This window comes from Hydractinia symbiolongicarpus, chromosome 4, assembly GCF_029227915.1.
Source record: "Hydractinia symbiolongicarpus strain clone_291-10 chromosome 4, HSymV2.1, whole genome shotgun sequence".
Classification (NCBI taxonomy): Eukaryota; Metazoa; Cnidaria; class Hydrozoa; order Anthoathecata; family Hydractiniidae; genus Hydractinia; species Hydractinia symbiolongicarpus.
This window is the reverse complement of record NC_079878.1, coordinates 6387944-6414432: the sequence shown is the minus strand read 5'-3', so window position 1 is coordinate 6414432 and position 26489 is coordinate 6387944. Positions and strand designations below refer to the sequence as shown.

Here is a 26489-nt window from a genome sequence, read left to right as displayed (position 1 = left end):
AAAAGATCAATACTACACTCGACTTTTGATCTTGATGGTTTTTCGACAACTATATCAAATGAATCATCCTCCATGTCACTGCCATCGTCTTCAGCTTCGTCGTCCTAAAATTTCCGAAATTCATCAATGATATCCTCATTAGAGATTTGAGGGGCGGTTGCGATAACCTCATCATCCAAGGTCACAAGATCATTAGCACTGAGATCATTTGGTACCAATGATGGATCAGCCTCTCTTAAATCATCCAAACTTTCTTGAAGATCTTTAAATGGGTCATCCGAATCAGCAATAGCATCCTGTTGTCCTGTAGAAGAGATTCCAGATTTCTTAAAACAATTGATGATGGTTTGTTTAGTTACAGCCTCCCAAGAATCAGCCAGTATCTTCATTCCGCTTAAAATTGAAATCTTTGGCAAAGGTTTGTTGTTCCTCAAAGCACTGCACAGCAAACGTACAACTCTCCTTCGGTAATGCGCTTTTAGACTTCGTATGACACCTTGGTCCATCGGTTGCATCACAGACGTTGTGTTAGGGGGCAAAAAAACGAGATGAATGTTTGTTAAGTTCGAGATCGATGGGTGTGCTGGACAGTTGTCATTCCAGTGAATCTCAACTTGCTCTTCTTCCCCCCAGAACACTTTTCTCCTTTGAGGTGGTATGTTTTCTCGGGAAGACATTGGTAAAACAAACCAAATTCGTCTGCGTTGAAAGTGTCCTCCAATTTGTAATTCGACAGAATGGTTGGGAGCGTGGTTTCGTTCCAGGAGCTTGTCAATTGATTTGTAACTGACTTACATTCACCACCGATAACTTTCAAGGAAATGCTGTGCCTGAAAAAGTAAATAAATAAAAATGTTTCGTGTAAAGCAGCCCTTAATATTAATCGAACATAACACAATCGAACATAAATTTTAAGATTGGTTCGATTCGATTCTTATCTGTTTACAAATTATATTGTTGAACACGTGGAGTGTAGTAGAATCTGTAATGAACAATATGGCTATAAATTTACTAGGACAAGAAATTGAATTAACTGAAAATATGCCACTCGTCGTTTTGTCTTCCACTGACATTACATCTTACATAAAAGGGTACCATGTTTACAAAAGTTTATGTACACCAGTCCAACAAGAAAAACTACAAGGAGAAATGGAACCTCACAACCCTGTTGACAAATACGCTGTAGCCGTTAAAAAAGAAACTAGTCGGACATTTGCCGTTAGGAGAAAATGGAAAGTTTGCTAAAACCATATTTTATTTTCTCCGTGCTGATCAATTTGGGAGATGTGATATAACTGTTACTGGAAAGGCAGTTAATCTTGGAGATGGTGATGGAATGCAGGTCCCCTGTGTTCTAAGCTTATCCGGGCAAAAGTCAATGGTAGAGATTTTAAAAAAACAGAAGCTGTAATTTTAGTGTTTGATATGTAATCACGTTGTTTTTATACACGAAATGAAAATTATAACTATGTTATTTACCTTTTTTTCCATTTGTCCAGCCAACCATCGGAAGCCTTGAAACTTGAACAATCAAAGTTTTTAGCAAAACTGAGTGCCTTTTCTTTTATCAAATTGCCATCGATCGGAATGTTTTGGCTTCTTTGAACAGTAAACCATTTGAAAACAGCCTTGTCTATCTGCTCATAATCACAGCCTTGAACCTTTTTCGAACCAGACGCAGTTTTTTGTTCTTCCAAGCTTTGTAGGATCTTATGTTTTTTTTTCATCCAAGTTGAAATTGTATTTTTGGGGATCCCGTATTTTTCTGCTGCCTCCTTGTTTGACATTCCTTTCTCGATTTCCCGAATTATTTGACATTTTTGAATTAAAGAAACGTTATTGAGTTTTCTTTTTAAAGCCGACATCTTCACCTCAAGAAGGTTTCTGGTTCAAAACACTGTAAACAATGTTTTGTGAGTGACTTTAGAATTCGAACGTCAAACATTTTCGTTCGAAAATGGAACATTTTAATTCGATTTTTAGTGTAAATAGGTTCTTAAATCCGGAAAAGTTCGAGATAGAGAGAGAAACAGTCAGACGGGACCGAGATTTTGGTTCGAGATAGAGAGGTATTCGAGATAGAGAGGTTCGAGATAAAGAGAGGAAAATAGCTTAGAGCCTACACAAATGTCCAAGGGACCGAGACTTTGGTTCGAGATAGAGAGATGTTCGAGATAGAGGGTAGTCGAGATAGAGAGAGTCAACTGTATTAATGTTTTGAAATATGCATGTCTTGTTTAGCTCCCACATGAAGTCACTTCACACCTTGTATGCATACTGTTGCATTTCTAGTTGATCAATTTTTGTTTGTTTTTATCGTTTTTACTATTTTTACTGTTTTTACTGCTTTTTTCCATTTTTATTCTCAGACAGGACGGACATTAATAGCAGTTTTTTTGTATTTATGTATATATTTGCAAATTACTGAAGTCCTCATCCTGTATAAATATTTTTAAATAAATAAATAAATAACTGGCAATTAGGGAATTTCACTTACTCATATTCTGTATATTATTGTGAATATGAGTATATGTTTTTGCGCATGACGTCATATGTATTATTATGTGTCAGTTATTGGTGTATGATATCATTTCATATTATTATGTGTTAGTTATTGGTATATTCATATTATTTTGTGTTGGTTATTGGCATTATATTTAGAGAATTTCCCCTTACTCAATTCTAATTTTGTTGATGTCAGCATATATAGTATATATGCCTTTGCGCATGCGTTGATGACGTCATATATTTCTGGTATATATTATTATGTGTTGGTGACTTGCATTTATATATCACTAGTCGATAAGGCCCGTGGAGAAATCCACTTAAGCAGATGGGCAATGGAAAAATAGGTTGTTTTAGATGTTTCGCTGAAGGCAGCAGTGAAGATCCCAAAAAAATTAGAGAAATTTATTTTATTCTTTTATTGTATTGTGTAGAGGTTTAAACGCTGATTAAAATAATGTATAGGATGATATGTTTTCGAGGAACGCAAAAGCAGATATAAGGGTTTAAAAATTGTGCTGACGTCAACAAAGGCCCGTGAAAACACAAAAAACATTTTTTTTTTAAATTTATATACCTGTTGCCTTCCTCGTATAGATCTTGAAACGCTGATCAAGAAAATGTATAGGATCATGTATTTTTGACAAACGGTTGCAGAGATATAGAGTTTGAAGGTTTTTTGACGACGTCATCAACCCGTTCATTTCGACACGGATTTGGGGACCTAGGTTTGGGAAACTTACCCAAATTGGTCCCAGGTGGTCCCTAGTTACCCACGCAGTGAAAAATCATTGACGTCACCACCTCGTTTCCAAGTTATTTGGCCTCAAAGTTTTAAGTGCACTGTAATGGCTTCACTAATCTTAATTAACTTTCCTTTGACGTCAATACTATTTAAACGTTAAAGTTTGGTACATTACAGAACAATTTTATAGGCAATGTTTTATAGAATTTGTTAAAGAAAATTGTAAAGAATATAATCCACTTTGCAAAAGTCACAGACAGAACTGGCGTATTATTATATAGACTAGTCGATAAAGACCCGTGGAAAAATCCACTTAGGCAATAGGACATTGAAAAAGTTGGTTGCTTAAGACGCTTTGCTGACGTCAGCATTGCAAATCCAAAAAAAATTGGCGAAGTTTAGTTTATTCGTTGCCTGTAACGTGTAGAGGTTGAAACGCTGATCAAAATAATGTATAGGATCATATTTTTCTACGAAGGACATATAAGAGTTTAAAAATTTTGTTAACGTGAGCAATGGCCGGTTAAAACGCGAAAAAATTTTTTCAGAAATTTATATTCCTGTTACCTTCATCGTATAGACCTTGAAACGATGATCAAGAAAATGTATAGGATCATGTACTTTTGACAAACGGCTGCAGAGATATTAGGGTTTGAAGGTTGTTTGATGACGTCATCAACCCGTACATTCTGAAACGGATTCTGGGACATAGGTTTGGAAAAATCACCCAAATTGGTCTTAGTTGGTCCCTAGTTACCCACGCGGTGAAAAATCATTGACGTCACCACCTCGTTTCCAAGTTATTTAGCCTCAAAGTTTTAGGTGCGCTGTAATGGCTTCAGTAATTTAGTATAGGATATTTACGTTAAAGTAGTGTTATTGACGTCGCGCCATAACGTCAGGAAATTTAACATATTAGACATAAGTTTTTCGGCGACATCAAAGGAAAATGACGATATTCACTTTGCCTGTTACAAACAGACACAGTCTCTGTATTATTATAAGAGACTAGTCGATAAAACTCGTGGAAAAATCCACTGAGGCAGGATAAAAATGAAAAAAAAGCGTTTTTTGAATTTTGATCAAGTCAGCAACCCATCAACAAAAGAAATATATTCAGAAGCTTGTTTTCACGTTGCCTCTATTGTGTAGAGCTTAAAATGCCGACCAAGAAAATGTATATGATCATGTCTTTTTGATAAGCGGTTAATGAGATATAAAGGTTTTAAAATTTTGCTAACGTCAGCAATGGCCAGTCAAACCCCCCAAATTTTTTTTTAGAAATTTGTATACCTGCTGCCTTCATTGTATAGGTCTTGTAACGCTTATCAAGAAAATGTATAGGATCGCGTATTTTTGACAAACGGTTGCAGAGATATTAGGATTTGAAGGTTTTTCGATGACGTCATCAACCCGTCCATTCCGAAACGGATTCGGGGACCCAGGTTTGGGAAAATTACCCAAATTGGTCTTAGTTGGTCCCTAGTTACCCACGCGGTGAAAAATCATTGACGTCACCACCTCGTTTCCAGGTTATTTGGCCTCAAAGTTTTAGGTGCACTGTGAAGGCTTCATTAATTTAATATAGGATATTGACGTTAAAGTAGTGTTATTTTCGTCGCGTCGTAACGTCAGAAAATTTAACATATTAGACATGCATTTTTCGGCAACATCAAAGGAAAATGAAGACATTCACTTTGCCTGTCACAGACACACAGACAGACACACTTAGCGTATTATTATAGAGACTAGTGTATAAACCCCGTGGATAAATCCACTTAGGCAAAAGGTCAATAAAAAGAAAGTTGTTTTAGATGTTTTGCTGACGTCAGCAGTGCAGTGCAGATAAAAAAAACATTGCGAAATTTGTTTATTCTTTGTCTGTAATGTGTAGAGGTTGAAACACTGGTCAAAATAACGTACAGAATCATATGTTCTCGACGAACGCCTAATGAGATATCAGGGATTAAAAATTTTGCTGACGTCAGCAAAGAACCGTCAAAACCCTAAATATTTTTTTATTAAGAAATTAGTATACCTGTTGCCTCCATCGCATAGATCTTGAAACGCTGATCAAGAAAATGTATAGGATCATGTACTTTTGACAAACGGCTGCAGAGATATGGGTTTGAAGGTTGTTTGATGACGTCATCAACCCGTACATTCCGAAACGGATTCTGGGACATAGGTTTGGAAAAATCACCCAAATTGGTCCTAGGTGGTCCCTAGTTACCCACGCGGTGAAAAATCATTGACGTCACCACCTCGTTTCCAAGTTATTTGGCCTCGAAATTTTAAGTGCACTGTAATGGTTTCATTAATTTAATATAGGATATTGACGTTAAAGTAGTGTTATTGACGTCGCGCCGTAATGTCAGAACTTTTAGCATATTAGACATGCATTTTTCGGCAACATCAAAGGAAAATGAACACATCCACTTTGCCTGTCACAGACACACAGACAGATACACTTAGCGTATTATTATATAGACTAGTTGATAAATCCCGCGGAGTAATCCACTTAGGCAGAAGGACAATGGAAAAACAGGTTGTTTTAGTTTTTTTGCTGACGTCAGCAGTGCAAATACAAAATAAATATATTTTTTTAGAAATTTGTATACCTGTTGCCTTCATCGTATAGATCTTGAAATGCTGATCAAGAAAATGTATATGATCATGTATCTTTGACAAACGGTTGCAAAGATATCAAGGTTTAGAGGTTTTTTGATGACGTCATCAAACCGTCCATTCCGAAACGGATTCGGGGACCCAGGTTTGAAAAACTTACCCAAATTGGTCCCAGGTTGTCCCTAGTTACCCACGCGGTGAAAAAACATCGACGTCACCACCTCGTTTCAAAGTTATTTGGCCTCAAAGTTTTAAGTGCATTGTAATGGCTTCACTAATCTTAATTAACTTTCCTTTGACGTCAATACTATTTTATCGGTAAGGTTTGGTAAATTACAGAACAATTTTATAGGCGATGTTTTATAGAATTTGTTAAAGAAAATTTTGAAGAATGTAATCCACTTTGCAAAAGTGACAGACAGACACACGGAACTGGCGTATTATTATATAGATTTCATATTATTTTGTGTTGGTTATTGGCATTATAGGGAATTTCCCTTTGGTCGACGTCGACTGTGCCAGAAGGAACATTTCTCTATCTCTTTTATTCTGAAAAAAAAATTAACGTTAGTTTTTAATGAAATTGCAAACTCATTAGCTTGCACAACATGTTGTGTTTGGCGTGCCAACCTTTTATTTCGAATAAAATAAGTTTAATATTTTGATACTAAGAAACTGTCATTTGTGTAAGATTCTTTGCAGCTTTGTCACATTCTTCAAGAGAAGTTCACGGAAATGCTATCTTTATTACCCTCCTCCTCTTCCTAAAACAAAACCTCGGTTCGGCGTATCGTTTTATTAAAGTACAGCCAACCTGGGAGAACAGAATTCCGCCAAGATTTCCAAGAAAGTAGCTTTAACAATAATTTGGGTTTTCCACAGTCGAGATAGGCCGTGTCATGTTAAGCGGCACGACAGAGCCAGTTGATACGAAGTCTACAAGCTTTTTCCTATAAGGAAGTCTCCTGTTCTTCCAGAATGTACTCAAGGATTTTGAAGATCTAAAGGCTAAAGTCACACTGATAAAGGGACTGGATCTAATAATACCATCTGTGCTTTCTAGTGAGAGTCAAAGTGGAAATAAGAAGTGTATTTACGTATTTATCTACAAAATAATGCATATGTTACAAATGTACATATCTGACAAGGTATAAAAAAATAAACATCGCTGACTATAAAATGTCACTATTTTATGTCCCCATATCTTCTCGATAAAGAAAGATCGTCAAAAAGAGACTTGCTTACAAAGTTTAATCTTGGGCGGCCGGATAGGCGTTTATACGTTTTTTGTTTCTAAACCTAAAAACTTTGACAGCATTTTCGAAAAATAAACCAAAAATATCAACTGTACATCAAAAATAAAGGAGCATATTTATACTCCAACATACCCGTGTTACTACAAAAATGGGAGATTATTGAAAGCCAATATTATCCCACCCAATCTCGTCATCGAAGTTTCTTTTTCGTTTTTTAGAATGCGTGATGATCACATATAAACAAAAAGCGAAAAATTCAGTCCCTTAAAAAAAATCATCCCCTTAAAAATAAAGGCGGCTATGCTCTAAAAACGAGCACGGCCTTTCAATCTCAACACAAAATTTTACACATATGACGTCATCAGAACATAATAGCGAGGCAAGCCTCGTATAAGCATGTGCAAAATGTATTTACATGCTTTGTCTTTTAACAAACATAGCTAATCACAACTTGATAACAAGGTTAGGCTCGTGTCAACGTTTTTAAAATATATATTTACATGCTATTTACATTCTTTTTAAGCGAACAAACCAAATACTTTTTTATACATACGTCATCACAAAAAATGTTACCTAGGCTACTATTGTTGACACGCCAATTTTACTACATCAGCTTTTCATACATGTCACCTAGAGATAAAAAAAATATTTGATACTGAACAAGTATGAGAAATCTCATCTCGTCCCCAGGGCATATTTTCTGGCATGCATTTGGAAGCCTGGGAACGAGGTTGGAGTAATCTGAGAATGTATCAGTTTTCATTCGATAGGGTCTTTATTCTAGTCACCATTCTAGTCACCAGAGCTCTTTGAGATAAAACCTCAAAAGTACTTTTAAACAAGAACGCCATGTTTACCTTTTCTCCTTTTCTTTTTTTGACGGCGATAACAACCACACAGACACCCATTATTATTATCTTCGTTTTGAACTGTAACATCAGGATACAGAATAGAGCTGTAGTGGTCTGCTTCCATATTCAGCGACGAGCAAGACGCATTCGAGTGTGATGTCGCAGCGACTACATTGTGAAGACTCTTCATGCTTGCAGAACGTAACAAATTGGAACTACTTGAGCAAAACGATCTTTTTCTGACTCCTTGAAAAGAGGTGCTACTTTCCAAGCTACTAGTGGACCCTTTCCGTCGCTAAAAATAGTAAGAATGTAGTTTTTTTATAAAACACTGTATTCTTTTCTTCCTGGACGTAAGAATGTAGCTTCTATAATAAACCGTATTATTTTTCTGGATGTGAGAATATAGCTTTTTATATAAGAACATTTAAGGGTGGGTAGGGCCAATAATTATGAGGGTGTCAATATATTTTCTTAAAAAAACCAACTTTAAAACCTCTGTTTAATTCATTTTAATAAATTCCATCGCGTTTTCTGGCAATCTAGGAGTGCTACTTTCAAAGTCTCCCCAATTTCACAAGAAGGGGAGAAAATGATTGTTGTCCTCAAGAGGACACTAATTTTATGTTGATATAAGAACACCTGTTTCAAACCTCTCTACTTAAGTTTAAAGAAGCCGAAACTAGACAAAACAAAATGACATATTTCAAAATGCGGTTTCGAAACTTTATACATTTTAAATCTCAAATCACACAATTGTTAGTTAATTATTTTCAATTTGAAATATTTTTACATTACCTTTTTATCTGTCCACTCTGCTAGATTAGATGAACTTTTAAATAATGAATTCGTGGATTCGTGCACTGAAGAAAAAAAAATCCACTTGTCAATTTTTAATTAGTTTGATAAAATGTGTGTGGTCTAAAGATTAGAGTATCGTACATGGTTGATTTATTTTCCGTAAAATACTGGGAACAAGGTTGCCAAAACAAAACTGCACCGAATAATCAATCGTGCAACGAATAAACGCCCAGGATAATAATTTAATTTTTTTAATCAAAGCCAAGGGCGTTAAGCCGCCAAATTCCAGTACACAGACTTGTTAAAAAGCGTCTGGTTAGACAGCTATGAAAAATCATGTATTTTCAGAAACTTTTATATTCACAGGTTAAATTATGAAGGAGACCGCGAATTTTGGCTCTTGCGCAACATAAATCTTAAAAGTTAATTGTCTGCCAAAATCAGCGACAGCTACTTAATATTTTTTGTCTCATTTATTTACATAAGCTTTCTTAGAATTCTTGTTTCGTTCGCAAAACATTCTGTAAACTAATCTTAATGAGTCAGCTTTTTATAACGACAACTTCTACACCAGACTCCTTCCAAAGTCTCCTTTTTTAGTACAACAACGAAACCTGATAGTAAGGTTACATTGTGCGTGCTGCATCTGCCTCGAGACATAATCCCATTAATTGGTTGTTAAGATTTTATCTCATAAAGAATAACTGCGCACATGTGTTTATTAAACAAAATATTTTGTTATTTGACTGCTCCCCAGGACTACTCTATGTTTTCGTTCTTTATTCATGACGTGGCTTCTAGTTAAAATTTATACGAATTTTTAAGCAGAGGCGAATAAATCTTAGATACGTTTTAAAACATGGAAAGTTACTTTTTTTACGAAACATTCTTTGGTTCGGAGCATGAACGTTTTTTTGTAATTTCAAAAATTAATGGAGACCTGTCACAGTTTCGTATTCGTAAAATGCTTCGGCAAGTTCTGTCAATTTATAACAAACGAGTTAGGAGTTGGAAATACCTTAACGCGGCCAGCCTTTTTTTTTTATTTCTCCTGAGTTTTTCAGGAATAAAATATAAATTTTTCCGGCTTGCGCATCAAAATATTTTGGTAACAAAAACGAAAATCTTCAAAGCAAGTTTAATTTCCAGTTACTTTATTTGGAGAAACTTTTGCGAGAGAAAATTTCACGTTTTTTGGCCTTTTTCGCGAAATATTGTCTCGCGAAACTTTCAAAAATGGCCATTCGCGAAATTTTATTCAGTACAAACTTTCTAAATTGTCAATTCGCGAAAGTTTATCCACTAAAATTTAAAAAAAGAGACAACTGGCGCTGGGAACGAGATTGGAATAAACTTGGAAATAAACAAAAGCGATGACATTTCAAATGTATGCATGGCTTATAACCGAGTTACTGGCAAAGAAGATGATGAAGCCGATACGTGGGAGCCGGAAGAAGACGAGCCTAGATATGTGTTTGATCTGTTTTGTGATTTTGACGATGAACCCAATTTGTAAATAGAAGTTTTACGTACCATTAGAAAGAAATTTACATCGTTAAACAATTTTCTATCATAAGAAATATAGACCATATAAGAAAGTTTATCTCTCCAAAACTTTCCAATTTCAGATTTCGCGAAAGTTTATCTCGCGAAAAATTTTTAATTTGTAGATTCGCTAAAATTTATCCAAAAAATTTCACAAGTTTTCGGACTTGCGAAAGTTTCTCCGAATAAAGTAGATAGTGGACGACACAACAAAATGCAATTTTTAAGTTTCCTGACAGCTTTTCTGAATTGCTGGCCACATTGTTTCAGCTTCGTTTCTTAAAATTTCACAAAAGTGTAATGCAACGTTTTTTTCATACATAATAAACAAGCACACTTTAACTAAGCCTCATATTTTATTATAAACTTGTTTTTATATAAAAAAAGGTCAAAACTTACTGTATATTTTTCTAGCGATGAGTGGGGCAGGAATACAAGCTTCAGTGTTTTTCTTTGTTACGCCTTGAGAAAAACTTGAGAGCGGGCTTGTTAAATTTTCTATGTGCATCAATTTCTGTTTTTCGAGGAGTTCTTCAAACTTTTGTTCCAACGCTGTAATTTTATCTTGAAAAACAAGACTTGTTTTCAACTTTTGCATGTCGCGTGCAAGCTTTTCATGGGATTGCTGTCTCAAGTTAATTTCTGCTGTCAAGTCAGCTGAAAGTCTCTGCTCTTGTTTTTGTGCCAACGCAATGGAATCTCTGTTTTGATCGATACGTGCAGTATTGTTTCCAACAGTATCCGATAAGTTACCTATTTCGTTCTCACACATATCGAGACAATCTTTCCAATCCTCCAGTTGGGCTTGTATAAGCGCGACCTTAAAATACTCCATCTCGTCTAGATTTCCACGTTTCAGTCCTTGAACCTCTTTGACGTTATAACCAAGTCTTCTTAAAACATTCATTGCCAGCTCCCATTTTTTGTTGAAGATTTTGGTTGACATTCGTCCCGTAGTGTGCATTGTCTCGTTTCGCCATTCATGTAGACGAACAATGTCTGCCGAAGTTGTATGATCATTTTCTTTTAGGTCTTTTGCATCCCAGCCGGTTTTCGGCTTTGCAATTGTCGTACATATACGAATAAGTTTCTTCAACAAAGCTATGTCAAATTCTTGAGAATCACTCTTCTTTGACTTTGGAAATACAAGTTTATATTCGTCTTTAAAAAGGTCTTTGCTTAATTTATTCTTGTATATCTTTAAGTCTATATATAACAATTCCGGGTTGGTTGGTTTCGAACCTTGACAGTGAAAGATATCTCTCAAAACAGCTGTTCCTGCATGTATAATCAACGTAACAAAACGAAGCCAGTTCTCATGTTGAGCGACGATCTTTTTTATCCGATCTCTTTTCCTTTTTTTAAACCAAAACGCCATCTTGCAGCTAACGAAACCACTGAACGGCCTTCAAAATAATTTTGTTTTGATACAACCTCCTCCGCAGAGGCCAATTACTAAATAAAAAAATCCTATCTAAACAAATTGCGTCATCAACTTTTTAAGGAGAAACAAAGGTTTGTGATAGAGAGACATGCTGTAAGCTAAACGCACTTCGTCTTTTCGTCTTCCTGCTGTTACATGCATGTTACAATTTATTATGAATAAATATGCCCCAGGGTCAACATATCAAAGTTTCCAGTCACCTGCTAGCTTTGCTAACCTTAATTTTGCTGACCTACATACTTCCTATAAGTATAATGCGGGAAGCCAAACGTAACTAATAAGCAATGAAGCTTTAAATTGCTTTTTCCAACATTAGTAAAAACAGATAACATAAAACAAGTTTCTGTTATCATCTTATCATACGCTTTTTTTCAAACGAAAAAAACAACAATTTTTTTAAAATGGAGTCAAACATGAGATATTATGCTCGTAATAGCGGGAATACAAGAGACAATAAACAGACAAAGAAAATGAAAATTTGAAACAGGTTAGCGTTCATTCGTAGCGCTAAAATTCGCGAAAATTAACTCCCGCAGAAATAAATTTCCTTAATATACATTGTTCCCGTAGACTCGTTAAAGAAATATTGCTTTCAACAAAATTAAAGGAGTGAAACAGTCAAAAATGATTTTAGGAATATTCTTTTTAAGAATTCTAAAAAATAGAGAATTATTTACATTCTATGAAATAAGCAATCGATTTACAATATATACAATTCTTTGGGAACACCCGCGTTTTATAAGAAACCTAACAAGAACACCTCTTTAATATGGATAATTCTTTGCACAGACCCTCTTAAAAAGTACCAGACCGATAACTACACCCAAGTTTGGGTGGTCTGGTGTTGAGGTCATTTATTAGTAGGTTTCTTATAAAAGTGCACGTATCCCGTTTCGTATAAACACAAAAATTTCATTCACGCGCTCCACAAAAACTGTCGACAAGCGTTTAAAACACGTGGGTCTATTTAAACGAATCATACCGGGGAACTTAAATACTTCGACCGAGTTTGTATTCCATACTCTAATTTTATCGCTCGTAAGTTTGCAGCGATTTTCAATGCTGGTCCCAGTTTCAGGTTCATCGTATGAATCATGTGTTCGATTTTTAACAACAACAAAGCCTGTCCGTCAATCTCTTCTTCTTCAAAAACCCGGGAACAAGATGAACAACCAGGAATTGAGCTGAAACATACGTATATAAATACAAGGCCTAGTTTCAGAGAAATAGGAAAGAATAACAATCGGTTTGCACAAAAGGCAGTCGAAAATATTAAATGTCAACTATTAAACAAACACGGGGGAGGGCAAGGATTACATTTGATAGATAGATTAAACTAGAAATTTTAATTATCGATCTTTTTAAAGGTAAGAACTTAAATTGGGCGATTAAAATACTAATCCAAAAAGTCCAAAAGTTCACTGTGAAAATCAGGCCATGTTTACTAAACGAACACAGGGAAATAACCCAACAAGCTGACACTAGCTGACATATTCAGTCACCATAAAGATATTAGTAACCTTACGAAACACGGACAAGCCATCTACGACGGAGAAAAAGTTATTATTTTTTTCATTGCTCATCCGCAGATTAGGGTAAGTCCCCCAAAAAAGTTGTCGTTCTCCCTTCAAATAATAAAAAAACCATTTTGAGGTTGTTGGACATCGAATATTCTAACAAATAAAAAAGTCATACAGAAATAATACTGATAAAAGATAGAAAAAGAGAATAGTTTTTTTTAAATTTCGAGTTTTTAACGGCTTGTTGTCAGGTTCTTCGTCATTTTCATATTTTTCGCCATTTCTGACAGTAGCCATATTTGTTTTGATTTTATTTCACGTTGTCGCTTTTGTTTAATATTTCGTAATCAATTTTTGGTGCGTTTTTTATATGACGGGCTTTCATGAAAAGTTATTGACAACGCCGTAGAAGATAGTCCCCGTTCTTGTTTCGTAAAGTACCTATTGATAAATTCACAATACCTGATATATTCAACAACCTGTGAAATTGTCCACGTAACGATGGGCACGAAGGAGAAGTTAGTGATAGGCTCCACACCATCGTAGAGCTCATTTTCAATATCATGTGTGTCAAGACCAAAGCCAAGTGGGAATCGCGGAGGAAATGTAAAGTGCAGGTCCGAAGAATCTACAAACAAAAACAGACATTCACCTGTTTATGTTAGGAAGTCAGTTATATTTCGCTCTCTTCTCAGAAGGAGGGTTTTAAACTGTAAAACGACTTCTTAAAAAAGTTTTTTTCTTTTTAGTATAGTACTTGTGCATATTTACTGACAAATTTCACGTCATTTTCTCCTTTTCTTAACTTTAATCAAAGTTCTTTCGAAAACTTGTTACCATTGTTTTCTTTGAGCATATTTAGCAGGTTTTTAAATTCAAAATTTGGTTAAAATCCGCGAAAAATGCAAAATTTGTGACGGGTATGCAACTCATTTTTTTCTTCATTAAATCCATTTCTTTTTATTTAGTTTTACAACATTTAGTTCTCACAAAAATTTCCAGTAGAAACATCTTAAACGATGTTAACAAATCTATACCCAGCTTCCTTATTCGTGTACTGTGCTCAGCTTAATTCAAAAAAGTTTCAAAAAAAAATCTTTAAAAAAAACTAACCAAATTCTGACGATCTGTTCGGTGTTTCCGGAAGGGTTGGAGAATGCTGCGTTATACGCCCAGGAGTTGAAGAGCGACGCCCCTGTGTCAAAAATCATCAGGTGTGTTTTCAATCAAGATAACAAAATAAACAAAAACAGGATTTAAAAAAATTTTAAACTCTGTAGGTACTTACGCGTCCTCTCCCTCTCCCCCGCTTCGCAGGAGAACGTAGAAATTCTTCCGTCCTATGTTTTCCACCTCGACCAACTGTTCTTCTTTGCAAAGCTCTGCGAACTCTTTGGGAACAGGTCACACTATATTTCTTTCCACAGGACACACTGCAGAATCTTTTTCCCCACATTGCCCTTTGTTCGGGCAAACCTCCACCACAATATTTACATTTTGTTGGTAGCAGTGACATCAGTTCATCTTTATCCTCTGGGTAGGAGTTTAGGGAAGCTATAAAAGAAAGACCATATTCGTACCCTTTTTCACACTAAAACTATTCTGAGATTTTCGTTCCAAGAAAAAATAAAAATATAGAATTAACATGGTACATAGATTTACTATAAACCCAAACTCGATGTTTTCTAAATGGAGTCCATGACAGCCACACAAAAAATTGACACAAAATTGTTTTACCATTTATAACGTCATTTTCTTTTTGTTCTTCCGAAGTGATATTATGGTTGCCATTTGACACTGAGGTAGAAACTTTTGGTGCGTCACAAACTTCACTTTCAATTTCTGCATCCTGGAAGAGAATTAGAGGTAAATATACTGTAAATATACCAAACAATTTAGTTAATATTGACCAAAATGTTGCTCCTATAAATTTTTAAAATATCTTTAAAATTATAAATAAAATAACCAGAAGCTTAATCATTGTGAAAATCAGAGAGATGTAAAACGATTTTCTTTAAAAACTGAGTTAAAAGGACCCCCAAATTTAAAAAATATCTTACACATAACATATTTAATTTTTTTATTATCTATCTGACTCATCTCCGTCACTCACTCCCACTCATTTATTTAATTTCAACTAACAAATGTTTGTCCTTTCATGCGTTGTGCTGTACCTGCTCTGTGCTGTTTTTTGTCTGTCATGTCACTGGGCCTCCTACGCCTTTTAGTTTTCTATTAGTGGTGGGCACCAAGGTAGGATAAAATATGTAAACCAGTATTTCAATCCTTGTAATCACATCTTGGTTGATCTTCTGAAATATATGGTTGATGACCCTTTAAGGTGTGATAGAAATAAAACCCATTTTCAAAAAGTAATGTACCGTATTTTCCAGCATATAACCTGCACATCATATAACCTGCAACCAAGCTTTTAGGTTAGCTACGAACCCCAGACCATTTAATAGCCCGCACCTTTGTGTAACTTGCATAAAATTTTAATCAGGGTGTTTTTACTTACCTGAATCTTGTTAATCAGAGAATGTATGCAAAAATTTTTTCAAAGAAACCTTAACTTCCTGACATTATTAAGTGTATTAACTTTTGAAAAAAAAAACTTATCATATAACTTGTACCACATTATAACTTGTACCACATTATAACCCACACCACATAAAACCCGAACCACATTATAACCTGCACCACATTATAACCCACAACACATAAAACCCGCACCACATTATAACCCGCACCACATTATAACCCACACCACATAAAACCCGCAACACATTATAACATGCACCACATTATAACCCACACCACATTATAACCTACACCACATAAAACCCGCACCACATCACCCACACCACATAAAACCCGCACCACATTATAACCCACACCACATAAAACCAGCACCACATTATAACCCACACTACATAAAACCGCACCATATTATAACCCACACCACATTATAACCTGCACCACATTATAACCCGCACCACATTATAACCCGCACCACATTATAACCCGCACCACATAAAACCCGCACCACATTATAACCCACACCACATAAAACCACACCATATTTTAACCCGCACCACATTATAACCTGCACCACATTATAACCCGCACCACATTATAACCCGCACCACATTATAACCTACACCACATAAAACCTGCACCACAATATAACCCACACAACATTATAACCTGCACCACATTGGAAATCGTTAAAATCAACATTATAACCAGCAGGTTACATCCTGGAAAATACAGTCTGAGTATTCCAGAAGTTTCTTTGACCTATTTCAGGATGTAGGTTAGTGAATTTCAATGTGAAAAGAACTCGTTAACAGGTTCCTAAAGCTGTGGACACGGTGAAGGGTTGGGTCCTCCTCCTATGTCGATACACACAATTTGATGTATTATGCAGACACCAGGCTTAAGGTTTTTTTTAGTATTCAGTCATGCTGTGTTTGGTTCAGGCAACAAAATTTTTTCGCTTAACTATTTCTTATTTGTGATGAGTTGCTGAACTAATTTAGGAACTAAACTAATCTAGGATAAAAAAAATGTAGATTTTTAATTTAAGCAGTTGTGACCACAAAGAGGCAGGTAATCAAGGCACAAATGTTAAAAATTTGGACGAAACGTGTTTTATTAATAAAACATCTGATTTTATTGTGAGCTATGCAAAAATAAAAAATATACGGCACTCATTTGTATGATTACATAATTGAAAGAAGTTAGTATAAAGACTATAACAAAAGTTCAAAGTTTCAAAAATATGTTTACCTTAAGAATATGCAAAAAACTTATTCAAAAAGTTATATTCTTGTAATTAATTTTAAGTCTTTTGCAAAAAACCTGATTTTTAGTTCTAAATAATTTTTTAAATAATAATTTTAGTTATAAATTTTATGTACAAATAATAAAAGGTAATGTTTTGAGGTTAAACCAAAATGTTCGAGGTTAACTTTTGGTGATTGGCAAAATATAATGCTTAAAGAACAAAGTTTCCAGTGGCCCCTGGCGGAAAGAATTGTAATTGCTGTCTAAAAGCAAAGCCATCTTTCTGGGCATGCCACTAAAAATATTTATTATTATTGCTATTGTTATTGTTATTTTTATTTTTATTTTTATTATTATTATTATTATTAAAGTTTATGTTATTTGCGAAAGTTTTAGTGAGGAAACTTTTACCATGTTTTTACAAATTAAAGTACTTTAAAACTATGCTTATTTATAAGAGCCAAGAGTCTAAGCAACTTCCTATACTTTTACATCCGTAAATTTTCCATGAATTGATTAGGCCAATACTGCATAAAAAATTTATTATAAGGCGAATGCAGCTGATTAACAGTCATGGAAAACTGTGTACTGCAAAGGAGGAAGATAAAAGGCAGAAGTGCCTGGAGCCTATTAAAAAGCCACGATTAAATGAAGTCAGTAATCACACAGTTTGGTAAGAAACATGGGAGCCTTTAGTTGTTTTGTTATCATAAGTTTATATAACGTCTAGTTTCTCAAATTTTAACCTAATTACATGACCTAAAAAGAGAATTCAAAGATGGCTAAGGAAAAAATAAGAAATTCAGCAAAATCTAGATCCATTACAAAATGATTGTTTACTGATGTTGGCTCTGGCAGAAACTTTGGAGATAAATGGCTTCTCATTGGTTTCACCCTGGTTAAATTGTCAAAAAGCGTGCAGTTCAAAGACTGTAGAAAAGATACCTTCTGGAAGCTGTGGTCTGAGAACATCCGTAGGTTACTTTGCCTTGATTCCTTGTTAATGGTTTTTTTGTTGCATCAACCATTATTTAAATAGGTAATACAAATGATTGATAAAAAGCTGGATTTAAAATTTTAACATTTTCTTTGTGAACTGTTTTGCAAAGATGGCATTTGAATTTGCAGATTGTTAATTATCACACAACAGTAAATACCCAAAGCTCAAATTACTCAAAATGTAATTTAAAAATCGAGTAACTCCTGATCATAGAAAATCACAACAACAATTAACATAGATGTACATTTTTTTGATTTCTTTCAAAGTCCAGGATGAGTTATGATTTTCCTAAAAATTTAAGGATCTAAAAGTTACTAGAACTATAAATAATGGTATACATTAATTTCTTAAGATTTTTGTTGTTGTTTTTCAATCGCCATATTTAGGATTTCCTTGATCACTCCTGCTGTTTTTGGCCGTAGGTAAACAGACAGCTTTACCTTTTATGAGCACTGAGACAGAGTTTGCTAAATTACTTTTGGAAATCAATAAATCAGAGGCAAAACAAAACAACAAAAAGAAATCAAAGTTAATCTCTTTGCTTCATGGCCACTAATATGAAATATATTAAAATGTATGGCTAGGTTTATTGCATAATTTTTGACAAACATCACACAGAGAGTGCCCAAAGTGAGAATTTAAAGATAGTTATAGAACTATGGAGATAAATTATTTTTATACATAAAAAAGGGAAATTCCGAAAACATAATATAAATAAAAAGCATTATATAGGATGGAACGTTCTCCCTTGCTGATTTTGGGTTATGACATGTTGTGCATTTATAATTGTGTGAATCTAGGAATGAATTGCAATGGCGGCTCTGTAGCTGGAGAGAAATTAGGGTGAGTTTGCTATATTAGTTCATAACTTAAACATGTTCTGATCTTGAATTTTCAATAAAATTTTCAGGATAACGTTTCTTTATTTATATCTTTTAGTTTTTACAATAAAATAGGGCCCTTTAAAAAAATTGCCAACAAGGTTATTATGTGCCCTTTATATTTAGTGTAACAAAAAAAATTACATAGTACATGGTAGCTCAGTCAGTACAGTGCTCTACTCATGTCCAAGAGGATGTAGGTTGGACCTATTGCCTAGTTGGGCAGACATTTCAAAAGGACTTCTGACCACAAATGGGAGCTTTAAACACTCTAGACCCGCCTATATGGATGATGTAATGCATTTGGTCCTCTTGAAAACAACTGACAGGGTGTATATCTTTCAAAATTAGAGACTTGAGTAAAAAAAGGGTGGATAGTTAGAGATAGTAAACACGCATGACAAAAAAAAATAGCGAAATGAATCCAGAACAGCAGCAGAACAGCATTTCCAAAACCTAAACAATTCTAGTCAAAAATTGGAATAGTTGCTAGTGGACAGTTTGCTGAATTGTGTTGCAACTAAGTAGCAACAGTAGCTATAACTGATATATTTTTTTATATATATTGTTTAAAAAGTTGCTGTTTAAGGTGGCAAACTTTGAAATACATTCGAAAAACAAAATAGTAGCTGCTAGCTGTAGCTAACCTTGAAAGGAACATTGCTTTCTTCTACCACAAAGCCATCAATAATATGTATTAGCAGGGCAAACTTGCTACCATTTTTTACTTTATGTTTTAAACAAACCAAATCGTTTCTATTCTTAATCGTTAGATCACTGTTTACATTTGCATGAGAAGATAAATGCTCCAAAGGGTTTGTCCAATTTGGTTCCTGCACAAGTGAAATAGCCATTTTTGATTAGAATGTTGTTTCGTGTATAGCGTTACATGATTCTAAAATAACCAAATTGTCATCTATACTATAATCAGAAAAGGAACCGCTAAACCTAATGCAAGTATGTCGCCAGGGGACAACTGATTTTCCACGGTAACTTAACCAAGGAGGGTTGTATCTCTAAACTGTAATTATTGTTCATTTTGTCAATTGGAGGCCATTGACTGATTAATAATAAAAGAATAACTTATATTCTAAACAAATTGTTACAAAGATTGGGAGAGTTTCTTACAGATTTCTCCGGAAGAAATTTAACCACCCAACACCAACTTTGTCTCTCGGGGGAACAAATCGATTGGTCTATCAGTTTATTTAGTTTTGCTCTATTTTGATAACCAACAAGCTTATAATGTAATCAACAGTTTTATTAACCTGATGATGTAAGATTAACTTAAAAAAAAAGTATTTTTAACACGGTGATATTCTTTACACATACTTAAATACCGACTAATGCCCTTCTAAAATGTGTGTTTTGATTATCTAAAACATTAGATAGTTTGTTGAAACCTTAGATAACTTTTTCTAAAAATTGCACGGCGGCGTTGCTTTTCTGAACAGATTACTGCCTAACACGGTATCCACGAAAAAAATGGTGGAGAAGGAAGCGTGAGAACTTGAGGGTATTTGCTGTGTTTGCAAAATCCGCTCATTAACTATTAATGTTCTAATTACTGTGTCATCAGCAGTCGTTTTTAATTTGTGTATAATAAAGTTAGATTTATCAAATCGACATGATGAACTCAGAAGATAACGCAGGTGCAAAAGAAATTGAATCAAAACAAGAAGAGAAATCAACAGAAAACGAATTGTCATCAAATGAATTTTCTTTCAAGCCAAAACTAGAGGTAATGAACGATACGGAAGCGTCGAATCAGGTGATGATAAATCCAATATTTATTAGTAAAACGTATGCTATGTTTTTTATCGTATGCTACTATTTAATTTAATGGAACGTTGTTTTTCCTTTCTTTTTTGTATATAGCTAGCTAGCTGAGCTATAGCTATAAAAAGGAAAGCATTTACACCAAATTCCAAAATAAGATATGATAATTTGTTCAATTTATTTAGAACCCTATTTTTGGGCATGTGCGCTGCTGAATTGACAAACAGTTTTCGTCTCAGTTAACGGCAAATTGGCTGTTAAATAGAATTTTACCCTCCTTTTTGTCTCCGCTATGGTGCCGTAGATCAGTGGTTATGTTCTGACCCAACTGACACCGGCCCAACTTTGGACGCAGGACTGGCCCGTCAAAAGACGTGTCGGTGCGTTTGCAATCAGGATGGACCATCTATTGACAGGCCTGGCCTAACTTTGGACAAATGTGTGCAAATACCTCTTAAGTTGGTACAGGCCCAACTATTGACGAAGGAATCTCTTGCTTTTTAAAAGCTGTGTCATCAGATGGGACAAATTTAACTGTACACAAAGGTCTCTTGCAATTTTAGAAAATGTGTCATAAGATGGGACAGGCCTAACTATTGATAAACAATTCCCATGCCTTTAAAAGACTGTGTCATAGGATGGGACAGGCCCAACTATTGACAAAGGACACTTGTGTTTTCAAAAATCGTAGTAAAAAAGGACAGATCAAACTTTTGACAGTTTTTAGAAACAGCCACAACATGGGTCAGTTTGAAGACTCCCAGACTAAAGTTAAGCCTTGTAACATGGGAAACACACTGTTTCAAATTTTAAAAAAATTGAAGACAGGTCTGGCCCAACTGTGCACAAATGCAGTGTCTATAGGAGATGACAAAAGAAAACAAAAAATATACAGAGGAAAATAAATCATGAATTCTCTAAATACAATCTATTACAAATGTAGCTAAAGTAATGAGCAACACAAAGACAATGTCATAATTTTTTTCCTTAAAAATTGAACACAGACATAAATTTACAAATATTAGTAGCACAGTCGGTAAAGCGTACGACTCATTTCCAAGTGGTTGTGTGTTTGATCCCCACATAATGCTGTTGTCCAGTTGGGCAAGAATTTCAAAAAAGATTTCTGTAGCTCAAATGGAAGCTTAAGGACTCACCGATCACATAAAATATAAATTAACTTATAATATTTCTTTAAATAAAAGTCAGCCTTTCTGTTTCTTGAATATATAACAAAATATTTCAATCATGGATTTCCCAGACAAAACGATTCTCGCTCTCAAGTTACGTAATAGGTCAAGTTGCAATAATTCCATCAAAGATTATATTGAAAATTAAACATAGCAAAATAGCTTAAACAACAGCTTAGCTAAGCTACCTGCTGTGAATATATATAATATGAGATTACATTTTGATATATGAGTCATAATTATTTAGCTAGTCATTATGCACATAAAAATCTCCAATCATTCAACAAGGAAGTCTCTAGCTAAATGTGTTCGCAGATATGGTCTTGCACCAAGAGTTGCCAAATAGTGTTGTTTTTGCTACCCACAACAATCTTGAAATGCATAACTCGATTTAATCTCAGCTAGCCATATACAACAATATCTCGGCAAAAGTTGCAGCAGTTCAGTTTTTTCACTTTATTGGAGTTAGTTTACGTTAAATACAAGGTCTTGAAGTATACAAACATCTTTTAACGCCATGTCGCAAGTTGGTCCTGGCCCGTCAATTGACGGGGCAGCATGTCAAAAGATGGGCCACCGTGTCCAAAGATGGTCCATCCCGTCTTAAGACGGGTCGTGTTCTAAGTTGGGTCAGAATAGTTATAGCTCTCGTACTCTGTGCGGGAGACCAGGGTTCGATTCCTCTTTACCGCCATTCAACATGAGCGAGTGAATGTTACCATAGCCCCGGGTTAACCCAAACCATGTGAGGGAAATTGGGGAGATGGCACACTGTGTGGGCTGTTGGATGTTGCCAGGAGTTGTCTAGTAGAGCGTGGGCCCTAATTGGGTCTGTGTAGCTCAAAATAAGCATTAAATACTCTAGGACTCTCCATCTAAGCCATGGCCCCTCCTGGGAATAATAGACAGGGTATATTGAAAACTCGTAAATGTTAATAGAGATAGATAAACCCACCACTATATATTAATACCTATAAATATACAAACATATAATAAACATAAATGAACTGCATTGTTAGAGTCAGACAGTAGGATGTTAACATTCCCATTCTCTCTTTTCTCGCAACCAATAATATAAACATACGGCTGCAAATGCATAGCGACACTGCAAATGCCCCGAAACAAAATCAAAACATAACCAAAGGTTCATAACAGAAGTGTGTAAATAGTGTCTCTATCCGACGTTTCCAGTTTCCAAAACAGCTGTCAGCTTTGTTGGGTCTGCACCAACTTTTGTCAATGGATCTGCAAGTTGCATGGATGTAGGAATCCATTTCACGCTGGATAGTTCTTCTCTCAAAATCATTTCTTTTATAACAGAAATATCAACCCTGAGTCGGCGCTCTGCAGCCATTGTTGTTGAGTAAGTATTTCGGTAAAGAGATTCATTATCAGTTAATGCATGAATCTGAATGTGCTTACATTGCGTGTTTGGTATGGAAATCATTTCAGTAAGAACTTGTGACATAAAGTATGCAGCATCAAGAGCATCCACCATGGCACTTGTTTCAGCAGCAAGTGTACTTCTAACAACACGTCGAATAGTTTTGCTACTCCAAACTAATGGGCACACCTTCCCTTTATTATCAGAGAGGAACACCACATATCCTCCTGAACTTTGACCTGATGACAAATTTGCCAACGATGCATCACTGTAGCATATGATGGAGCAATTTTCCAATGATTCAAGGCTAGGGAAATGAATCTTTAATGGATTACCTTTGATTCTTTGAAGCACTTTATTTGCTTTCAAGATATTAGACACAGTAGGAGCTTTCATAGTCGAGCTCAATACAGAAATATCGAAGGCAATATCCGGGCGAGTATGTGTAGCAGTCCAGTTTAACTGACCAACCAATCTGCAATATTGAGAAGATTCAGTCTTGGTACAAATGGAATCTTTCTGAAGTTGACGTTCTCGGGTGATTGGAATTTGATCGATTTTTTCAATATAATCCAATTGGTCAAGTGATAGCTGTCCAGATTCACTCTGGCTGATATTAATACCAACATATTTAAAATGTGATGATGCTGAATGACCAACTTGAAATATTTGGTAAAGCTTATCTATGACATCAGCTTTGAAAACATCAGTACCGGACCAAAGGAAATCATCAACATGTGCTTGTAACACACCAGACAATTGATCATTTTTATCTTTCCAATAAAAAACACCATAATCAATAGTTGATCTATGACATCCTAAATTTTGTAATGCTTCCCATACTGCAAAATACCACATACGAGCAGCATCATTTAGACCGTACACACATTTTTCTAACTTCCAGAGTGTGTTTGGAAGGGGTACGTCACATGGTGGAACAATAAAGACATCCCGTTGTATTGGTTTGCCTTGGAGAAAAGCTGCTTTTATGTCAATAGAATTTAGTGTCCATTGTTTGCTGGCAATTATAGAAAGCACTAGTCTCATACATTCTTTACTGCCAGTTGGTGAGTCAGCAGGTATGTTAATATTTTCCTGAAAGCCTCGGATGACATATCTTGCTTTCGGTACAAGTTTTCCGTCAACAATTTTTCGGGTACATACCCACCTACCAGTTAGTCTGGGTTGACCTACATCTGGAACCTCTTGGTAAACTTCATACTGTTTCCATTTTTCAAGTTCTGCACTCTTGGCATTCTTGAACTCATCTGGTGCGTTGAAGCATACGGCAACACACATCTCTTCTTCACAATTAGAAGGAGTAGAGGGATCACCTCCTGTTGGGTCTGACTCAATTTCGACTAACTTCCATTCTGATACATCACTCCAATCCATAGAATACTCATGGTCAGAGTGATCTCGAACGTTTACCCAATCTTTGTGGATCCCACCCTTTTTTCCAGCAGGGCCTAGAATTTTTACTTCTTTCCATTCTCCATCAGGATATTTGTATTGCACTGTCTGTTGTCTTTTTGGGAGGGACATCTTGGATCTGGCAACAGGACCAGATTCTGGTTGCTGAATTGAGCTTTCTGGTTGGTGAGTTGCAACATGTTCAGTAAAATGTTGTACTTCCTGTTCAGTTTCTTTTTCTGCAATGTGGTGCTGTTCATACCCTGATTCCAGATTTTGAGTAATATCTGACTGACTATTTCCTGCTGCTTGTGGTGAGGAATCTGGTTGTGACGAGGAGTGACTAATTTCATTAACAAGTTGCAGACGACATGGATGAACACGACGAAGAACACTGCCATGACGAATCATTACAACTTTACCATCTGCACCAATGACAGTAGCAGGCCCTTGCCAACGCCGATCGTCTGGTAGTTTATAGAAGACTTGGTTACCAGGCTGATAGAAAATATCTGCATACTCGCGAACAGGATGTTTTAATGCCTTGCGAAGCTTTGAGCTTATTTCTGCTTGCACGAAAGCTTTTCTGGCTGCAGCAATGGCATTAAGATGCTGGGCTATTACAGAGCTGGTGGTAATGCCTTCCAAGGCCAGGAGTTCATCATGGAAAGCTGATGGCAGTCTAGGATTTTGACCTATTGCTAACTGTGCTGGTGTAAATCCATTTACAAACATACAGCAATTTCGTACAGATATAGCATACTGCAATGCCAGTGATTCTGATAACTTCGGGTGATCTTCTAGCATTTTTTCCATCATAATATCTATAGTTGCATGATTCCGTTCATTCAGACCATTTGCCCAAGGACTATAAGCAGCGGTGTGCTTGATGTTTATCCCAAATTGATTGCCAAGTTCCCGCATTTCATCATTAGCGAATTCCCCTCCATTGTCCATGTGAAAACTTTTAGCTGCTCCAAATATAGGCAACCAAAGTTCTATAATCTTTGCAACAACGATGCGTTTTTCTTTAGATGGTATGAAATCAGCACGTGTGTATCGAGTAACCATATCGATGAGGTAAATTATCCATTTACCCTTCCTTTCTTTCAAATCAATACTAACTATTTCATTAAATTTCATTTTATCTGGATCCATTAAGTTTCTGACAGCTGGCCTTGGAATGGTCGGTTTGTATCGCTTACACACTAGACAATTCTGAGAATATTTATGCAGAATGTCCAAAAATTCCTTGTCAGGCTTATCCAGGACACTGAGGACTTTCTTTAAGAACTCAAAGGGAGGATGACAAAATTGGCGATGCAAGCGTTTAGCAGCAAGTTCTTTGTCATGTTTGGACAATTCACTAACAGAAAACATAACATCCAGTACTTCAACAGGAAAACCTGGCTGCACATTTATACACCAGTGTCCAGTAGGGGATGTGAAGAGCTCAACATTTTTCTTCACACGATTTATTGTAACTTCAGCAGTGTCATTTCCTGTACAAATGAGCAGATTCCATGCTTTCATAGTTTCCTTTCCAAGCAGAAGAGGAAGATCGGTGTCAACAACATCGAATTTTAAGGAAGTGATTTCCCCAGCAACCAAAACAGGAGCTATAATGGTATACATAGATTTCATGACACGTCCACCACCAAATTTAAATTTGTTATTACCATGAAGCTTTTTGACATTTTGGTACATATCAGTACTCATGGAATCAAGAAAACACTGTGTCCATACTACTCCGGCAAC

General features: G+C 35.6%; 3 protein-coding genes across 3 annotated transcripts in view; 1 reads left to right on the top strand and 2 right to left on the bottom strand.

Moving 5' to 3' along the window:
- LOC130640988 (transcription initiation factor TFIID subunit 5-like) overlaps positions 1-26489 on the top strand; it is a 105540-nt gene that overhangs the window by 34747 nt on the left and 44304 nt on the right. The gene's annotated exons all lie outside the window — the stretch shown is intronic.
- LOC130640989 (E3 ubiquitin-protein ligase DZIP3-like) lies at positions 6212-11805 on the bottom strand. The gene is made up of 4 exons (XM_057447613.1): positions 10731-11805; positions 8784-8848; positions 7992-8280; positions 6212-7764 (listed from the first exon to the last, which is right to left on the bottom strand). The coding sequence occupies exons 1-4, from the start codon at positions 11707-11709 to the stop codon at positions 7739-7741; spliced, it is 1359 nt and encodes a 452-aa protein (XP_057303596.1). The 5' UTR covers positions 11710-11805; the 3' UTR covers positions 6212-7738.
- LOC130640992 (polyhomeotic-like protein 1) lies at positions 12401-19848 on the bottom strand. Its single transcript, XM_057447615.1, has 6 exons — positions 19613-19848; positions 15033-15144; positions 14584-14849; positions 14409-14490; positions 13758-13923; positions 12401-12959 (listed from the first exon to the last, which is right to left on the bottom strand). The coding sequence occupies exons 1-6, from the start codon at positions 19817-19819 to the stop codon at positions 12752-12754; spliced, it is 1041 nt and encodes a 346-aa protein (XP_057303598.1). The 5' UTR covers positions 19820-19848; the 3' UTR covers positions 12401-12751.

Bases quoted from the DNA above. Each gene is read 5' to 3' on its own strand.
- LOC130640989 (XM_057447613.1), bottom strand. From the start codon at position 11,709: ATGGCGTTTTGGTTTAAAAAAAGGAAAAGAGATCGGATAAAAAAGATC. The intron at 8,281-8,783 runs GTAATGTAAAAA...TACTATTTTTAG, and splicing joins CAGAGTGGACAGATAAAAAG to CGACGGAAAGGGTCCACTAG. The intron at 7,765-7,991 runs GTAAACATGGCG...TTTTATCTCTAG, and splicing joins AAAAAAGAAAAGGAGAAAAG to GTGACATGTATGAAAAGCTG.
- LOC130640992 (XM_057447615.1), bottom strand. From the start codon at position 19,819: ATGGCTATTTCACTTGTGCAGGAACCAAATTGGACAAACCCTTTGGAG. The intron at 14,491-14,583 runs GTAAGTACCTAC...TTTTTGACACAG, and splicing joins GGGGGAGAGGGAGAGGACGC to GGGCGTCGCTCTTCAACTCC. The intron at 13,924-14,408 runs GTTAGTTTTTTT...TTTTGTTTGTAG, and splicing joins GAACAGATCGTCAGAATTTG to ATTCTTCGGACCTGCACTTT.